Here is a 7673-nt window from a genome sequence, read left to right on the forward strand (position 1 = left end):
CAGATATATTTCCCCTTGTTCTATGAGATGCATTACCGATTCATAAAATTTGATCCCTCTTTTCAGGTATTTTCAAGATTTTGCTGTAGAAAGCCATAAGGTGCTTTTCAGAATTCCTGGGATTTGGGAGAAGAGTTGTTTGTCATCTAAATAATATCTTCACATTTACTAGCAAAACTTTTACCTATGTATTACTTTTCGGTTAGTGTTTAGAGTTTTCATAGTATTTTAAAAATAAAACTCTTGACAAAAAAAAATTCCCATGTATTCTTACTATGATGATGATTATTTCGATTCAAATATCTTATTAACAGAAAAAAAATAAACCAAGAGAGCCACCAAAAGTTCCAAAGGCAGCACCTTTCTTCATCCCAACAGTTCCTGGTCTTATACCCCGATACATTCCACCAGAGGAAGAAAAAGATACACAGGTAAAACCAACAAAAATTATAACTTTTTTTATCTCATATATTTTCAAAGAAATCTTAAATGCTTTTTAGTGCTGAGTGAAATTCCTACTGACTTTAAAGTGCCAGTTTTAACTCATTCCATTAATGCATATTTGCCAAAGTCTTTTATTCTGTCAGTAGGAAAATAATCTAAGTTGTGTACATGCATATGAAAATATATTTTTACTCTTTTAATACTTTTGTGGTCTAGTCAAAGGTAGTAAACCTTGGAGTACTGGCACAGAAATCTGATTTCTACGTTCATCTTGAAGAAGCCCTGAGCACTAATGGATGTAAGTTAATAAGATATTTCACTAAAAATGTTGATACTGCTTATGTTTTGAAATACATGTGCTTTCTAAAGTCAGAATTGTAACACATGGGAGGAAAAAATATGCATAGTACAGTAGCAAAGAGAATGACCTGCATAGATAGCCAATCTAGATCAAGATCCATTGGTACTCCAGCTTGCCTGCAGTGTAGAATCCTTACAGAGAAATGCTGGCTAAAACCATTCTAGAGAGAGAAGGTAGTGCTCCTAAGATCATTAGCCTTTTTGGAGACTGTGGTGGTCTTGCCCAGAAAAGTGCTGTGTATTATTTGTAGGGGAAGGAAGGGATTGATTTGGTAAGAGATAGTCTGGTGATTTACTGAAACATGAAAAACATAATGTCCCTAGCAAGTTCTCCTAAGGGCTACTTCTCTAGGCATTCAGCAAACTTACATCTTTAATTAATTGCTTTATAATTTAAAGCTTAAGAAGAAATGATATAAAAATAAGGTGTTGGATTTCTTTGAAACCTATTTTGAAATTTAATCACTGTGCTGGTTTAAAAGTTAACCAGCAGGGGAAATGAACTCAACTCAAAAGAGAGATTATAAGTCAGAATAACAATTTATTAAAATAATACAATAAGTACGATTATACAGACAGACATTTGGTTTTAACCCGCAAAACCCAAATGTATAACCCACCTTTTTTTTTTTTTTTTTTTTTTTTTTTTTTTTTTTTTTTTTCCCCGAGTCCAAAGTAAAGGAAGAGGGGAAAAACCTGCTGGTGGGAGAGCTGTTGCAGTCTGGTCAGAGTGTGGTGATTGCAGTCCAGTCGAGGGTGGTGGTCTCAGTCTGGTTGAGAGCGGTGGTCTGCAGTCTTCCTCTGGATCCCACGAGTGGTAAAAAGGTTCCGAAACTCCAAGTTTATATATTCTCCAGTTCAGGCAGGAGTGCTCAGTCCCTCCCTCAGAGTGGGGAATTCCATAAAAGGGTCTGAGGATGCTCAGTCCTTCCCTCAGAGCGGGGAATTCCATAAAAGGGTATGAGGACAGGAACATCTTCCTATCTCGCAGGCCTCTACTGATAACAGTTTCTGGGAAATGGCATGGAAGGCTATAGAATACACAGTTTTGGGTTACACCCATCAGGTGATGAATTGGTCCCAGCCGTTCTAACTAGGACAATCACTTAAATTGCCTATGGCATGTACCAGCTTAACTTGTGCTCCTACAGAATCACTGAAACTTAGTTGTTTTGAAAATGATTGCTAATATAGCTATCTTGGAAATATAAATGGAGATTTGCTGGCAGCTTGTCTACAAAGCAGTTCTGTTGGTAATTCTGTTACCCTTTCTTGAACTCTTTTGAGTTGACTAGCTTACTCAACTGCACTTGAAACATTTTCTGTGCAGAACTTGTCTGTCACAAATGAGGTGTGTTTTTATGCTGTGTTTTTAGTATTTTTAATTGATAGTATTCTATTAAACAGCTTCAGGTGAATATTTAAGAACCCTACCAAGCATCTAGAGGCTGGCTGTACCAGGGAGCAAGTGCACTATTTCCTATATTGTATGTGTACCAATTTCATGACATGTTCCATGCTTAGTTTTTTTTAATGTCATAGCACAGAAGTTATTTAATGTATCTGTTTAGTACTGTTAATATCATAATTACATTTAAAACTAGCTAATGATTTTCATAGGAATCAAATACAGATTTATACCACCTAAAGAATCTTAGCCAGTGTCTAATACCGTTAGTTACCATGATCTGAGAGTATAAGAATTTGGTCTTCTTAGTAACTTCTTAAATTACATTTTTAAAAGTGTTTCAACCATCAGTTACATTTGCAACCAAACATGTTTTTGCTTCTTCATTTTTAAAGCAAATGGGTGAGATTCTCATAGGTAATCAGGTAGGATTGTAGAAATCCTGAGGAGGAACACTTATGAAGAGGAGGAAAGAGTTTTTAAATTGCATGTATTTCTACCATGAGAAAGATTTTTTCCACCACTCTCCAGGTGCCAGAAAAAGCAGGAGGGATTCACTTAACAAAAGCTGTAATTACATTAGAGGCACCAGATGATCCCCAGTTTTGCTTAATGTCAATAACAGTAAAGATGCCTAGTAAAAATAGTACCTTATCTCTTTCAGAGTGTATTCACTGTTTCAGTGGCTTGAAATCCCAAGTGTATACATTCTTTTTGCCAAGAGATATAAAACGACAGTGCTATGTGGTTAATAAGAAATTTTGTTCAGCTTAAAGGACAGAAAACGGGGGGAAAAAAATGAAACAAATATAAAGATGTTACTTGTATTTTTCAAGATGAACTTACAAATAAAGTACATGTGTCTTATTAGAGGTGTACTTCTCTAGTATGTGATGGGACAGTAAATTAAGGCAGGAAGGCATTTTGTTGTAAACAAAATAGTAAGGAAAGAGTAGGAACTTGAAATTCATAGTCACTGCTTAAGAATTTTGGAATAAACCTGTCTTATGAAGGGTTTGTAAGGTACTTGTCTGCAAATGTTCCTGATAACATCTCATTCAATGTTTTAACACAGATGAAGTTCCACTTGACTTGCTGAAAAGGTTGGGACCGTCTAATACTGAGATAGAACTACGAGGTTTGGCCCCTGAAGGTGGTGGCTCAATGGAGGTGATGCTGAGCTTTTTGAGAATGATTGGGATGATGCTGAACAAGAAGTACAACTTTGAACTTGCTCAGGCATACCTTGCCTTATTTTTAAAGGTAATAATTTTCTTTAAAAATTTGATGTTAGTCCTGTTTAAAATTATGGTTGTGCAGTAAAAGGATATAACTTGTCTGCTTGAAAGAGTATCTTAAATGATTTTGTTTGGAAATGGTTTTAAAATGTCTAACTGAATGTATTGGATGATTTGGCAACTCATCACAGTCAAGAAAAATTTGCAAAAAAACCCAGGTATTCTGAATAGGACCCTGGCAGCTAGGTTTTATTCTAGCATTTGTTATTTAGAATTGTTTTTATTTTTGTGTAACATACATAGTTTATTAATGGTTGTTAATTGTTAAGCTGATATATGCTATGTCTTAAGTAAGCAAAGAATTTAATGCACAGTGGTTGGGAAAGTAAATTAGAGATTTTGTTGGACTTACCACTAGACATTGCAAGCCTGACTTACTTTCCATGTCAGTGGGCTTCCTTTCCTCTGTTACTTGTTAAGCATCACAGAGCTAGTGAAATAACTCCCAGGTCTTATGTAAGTCAGAAAGTTATTCGGATGAAGCACAGTATAAGTTAGAGAGAAAGTCATTCTGCAGAAGATTGAAACCATTTTGACATACAAGTGCTTTAGATACTCTGATTTATGAAACCATATGAAAGCAATTAATTACAGTTTACTGGCGAAACATTGTTATAAACATTCAGGCACCTTGTAATGCTGGGGCATCCATGGTTTCTCTGGGCAACCTGTTCCAGTGCCTCTCCACTCTCACAGTAAAGAATTTCTTCCTAATATCCAAACTGAACCTACTCTCTTTCAGGCTAAAGCTGAATAGCAATACTCCCAGATTTAAATTGTAGCCTGGAAAACAACTATTCCATCCATTAAGTGGTAATAACTGCTACAAGATCGAAAGGCTTTTTTCCTTCTGCTTTAACAAGGTTACTGTTTATTACATGAAGAGATATCATCCATCTGTATTGATATAGAGTGTACTGGCATCATTCTTCCTGCTGTATGCAACATGGATAACTAAAATAGTAATCCTATTTGACCTCGGGGCATCTGTCTAGCTTTTCTAGCCTAAAGAGGAATTTGTGATGCAAATCAGAAGGAGGAGAAAGTTATGCGCTAGAAGATTATGTGATTAGGGTAGATTCAGCAGCTTAGGCAGAAGAAAATCTAGTAAAGCAGTAGCATATTGGAGACATTTTGCTGCCTTGTCCCATTTGGTACATATGTGGGAGTAAAATGGTTTGGGTAAAACTAGCAAAAGGGAGGCAGCATGAAATAGAGGGAATTAATTCAAGGAAAAAGAATTCCTTACTTGGAAGGCAAAGTATTTCCTGAAGGCAAAGTATTGAAATTGAATGAGGGAAATGATCTTTTAATATTTTTATTATCTGTATTTGTTTCACTAACTGCTTGTTTTCATTTCAGTTACATCTGAAGATTCTCTCATCAGAGCCAAACCTATTGGAAGAATTATCCAAATTGTCAGTGCAACTCGAGGAAACTTGGATTCGTTTGCAGACTCTCTTCAATCAGAGTCTGTGTGTTTTAACATATATGAAAAGTGCTCTGCTGTAAAATACTAATGGTTTTGTCTGCATAAAATTTCCCTCGGAATAATAATACAATTCATTACCAAAAATACCAGATTCCAAAACTCATACTGGGTCTTAGAAACATAGAATCATTAAGGTTGTAAAAGAGCTCCAAGATCGAGTCCAACCTTTGACTGAATACCTCCCGTGTCCACTAAGCTATATCACTAAGTGCCGCATCTACTCATTTTTTGGATACTTCCAGGGATGGTGGCTTTACCTCTTCCCTGGGGAGGCTGTTCCAGTGCTTCTTCTGATGCTGTATTTTATATATGGCAGAGTATTTTAGAACATGCATAACTGCATATTTTTGTTGAGTTGGAGCAAAAATTAATGTGCAGTTATTCATGTTGTATTGTTTTTTGATGTCAGTGAACAGACAGTTGAATTCAAGGCCAGGTTGAACAGCACCCTGAGCAACCTGGTCTAGTGGATGGTGTCTCTACCCGCGGGAGGGGGTTTGGAACTAGATATTTAAGATCCCTTCCAGCTCAAGCCGTTCAATGATTCTATGATTCTATGGCTATAGATAATGCAGCTAGTTACCTTAGGCTTTCATGGCCAAAACTGTAGATCAGAATGGAAAAATGACTTGGGGAAAAAAAAGAGGTGGGAATGTAATTTCTGTGCAGGAGACCAAAACCTATATTCTGTTTAATAAAGTTACTGTTTTTGCAAAAATAAAACAAAATGTCTGAATTATTAACATTTTATTAACATTAGTTTAAAGCAATTTAATCTAAAAATTGTGCTCCTCTGCAATTAGAGCACTTTTCCTATGAAGTTTGTAAAAATCAGTCTTTTTCTGACTTTGGCAAGCTGTGTTCTGTAGCTGCAGACATTTGTTTCTGAATGCAGAGATTTCCAACTGTACTACAAATACTTGAAGTTTAAAAAAAAGAAACACCAAACTAAACAACATTTTTTATAATCAGGTTTTTTGGACACTCAATTTCTTCTGAAAATTATGTTTTCTTTCTTAAGGAGAAGAGATTACCAGAATAAAAGCTCTGAGTTTTGGGGAATTTTTAATTGAATCAGATGTGGTTTTTACAAATTAATATTCAGGTTTCAAACAATAAGATTTGGGCATTGTTTGGGAACTCATGAGTGAAATTATCTTTAACTTTGCATTTTGAGAGTACTTCCTCACAGAGAAGAATCTCCTGAATGAGGCCTTTGGTGTATTTCACATGCTTCAGCTACATACACAGACTAACAGAATAACTAATACAAAGGTATGCAATTTCAATGGGTAAACTTCAAAGATGGGTTCATTGCGTTTGGCACAAGACTGAGACAAGGGTATGGTTTTGCCATGCTGTATATGTAATTTTTTTTTTTTTCAATGCCATCACATTATATAACTCGTTTTAGTTATCTGTACTGGCACAAATTATCTGCGAACACAGAATAATTAGAGGATCCTAGAATGATTTGGGTTGGAAGGGACCTTAAAGATCATCTGCCATGGGCAAGGACACCTTCCTCTAGACCAGGTTGCTCAGGGCCACATCCAGACTGGCCTTGGACGCTTCCAGAGGTGAGTTGTCCACAAGTTCCCTGCGTAACCTGTTCCAGTGTCTCACCACCCTCACTGGGAAGAATTTCTTGCTAATACCCAGTCTGACTCTACTCTTCTTAAGTCTAAAGCCAACCCCTGGTCTAATCACTACAGGCCCTTGTAAATCCTCCTCCAGCTGTGTTGTAGCCCCTTTTAGCTACTGGAAGCCTGCTATTAAGGTCACCTTGGAGCTTCCTCTTCTTCAGGCTGAACAATCCCAATTCTTTCAGCCTTTCCTCATAGGAGAGGCGTTTTATCCCTTTAATCATCTTCATGGCCCTCTACTGGACTCTCTTCAAGAAGTTATGTTTCCCTCTCTGCAGTCAGTGGGAGCTACAGCAGACTGTCACGACTTCTCAAATATGATGGGTAGTGGCTTAGCCATTTCACTCACCAGCTTCTCTGTGTTGTCCTGGCTGTTCTTTATCCATAACTTTGCCTCACATAAAGGCTTGAAGGGAATGGCAAAATATAGAAGTTTCCAGACTGACATTATAGCCAGTTAGGACTCAGAATGTGGAGTCAGTGGGAATAATGTCCACCTGAGGTTTTTTTATGAAGTTTACTATGGAGATTTAAGAAAATCCTTTATACCATACAATTATTAGCTGCTGGTGATATGGTCCTCAAGAAGCCATTGCTTCCAGTTATTCGGATGCATCTGAGGCAGTCCAAAGTCCCTCAAATTTTACTGTAATATATAATAAACCTTTGAACTTACAGGCATTATTGTAACTAATCTAGATCTTAACGAATCATTTTTTGAGCCAAGACAGAATATTAAAAGTAAGTCATTGGTTGTGGACCTGCCTGACTGGAAGAAGAAACAGTGGATAAAGAACTTTCCTCTTGGAACAGAGTAAGGGTCTGTCAAGCCTTGTGCCCTGTCTCCAGCTGCAGCAAGGAATAGATGCAAAGGGTTTAGCAACCTGGTCATATATAAAGAAGTCTTTCTCAAGCACATAACACTACCTTTCAGCAAACAGCTATTTAGATACTTTGCAACCCAGCTGTAGCCCAACAGTTGTGCTTAATGTGCTGTGATGGACCTCTTTGTTCTCTCTGAGTTC

General features: G+C 36.9%; 1 protein-coding gene across 1 annotated transcript in view; it reads left to right on the forward strand.

The window, feature by feature from the left end:
• The window catches only part of WDR36 (WD repeat domain 36), a 30937-nt gene extending 25212 nt beyond the window's left edge, over positions 1-5725 (forward strand). Inside the window, exons 20-23 of the mRNA XM_027671196.1 lie at positions 315-431; positions 661-742; positions 3288-3475; positions 4873-5725. Of these exons, the coding sequence (XP_027526997.1) occupies positions 315-431; positions 661-742; positions 3288-3475; positions 4873-5022 (537 nt within the window). The 3' untranslated portion in view covers positions 5023-5725. The remainder of the gene's footprint in view (positions 1-314; positions 432-660; positions 743-3287; positions 3476-4872) is intronic.
• The last annotated feature ends 1948 nt before the right edge of the window (positions 5726-7673 follow it).

Source organism: Neopelma chrysocephalum, unplaced genomic scaffold, assembly GCF_003984885.1.
Source record: "Neopelma chrysocephalum unplaced genomic scaffold, ASM398488v2 Primary Assembly neopelma1_97034, whole genome shotgun sequence".
In the NCBI taxonomy this organism is placed as follows: Eukaryota; Metazoa; Chordata; class Aves; order Passeriformes; family Pipridae; genus Neopelma; species Neopelma chrysocephalum.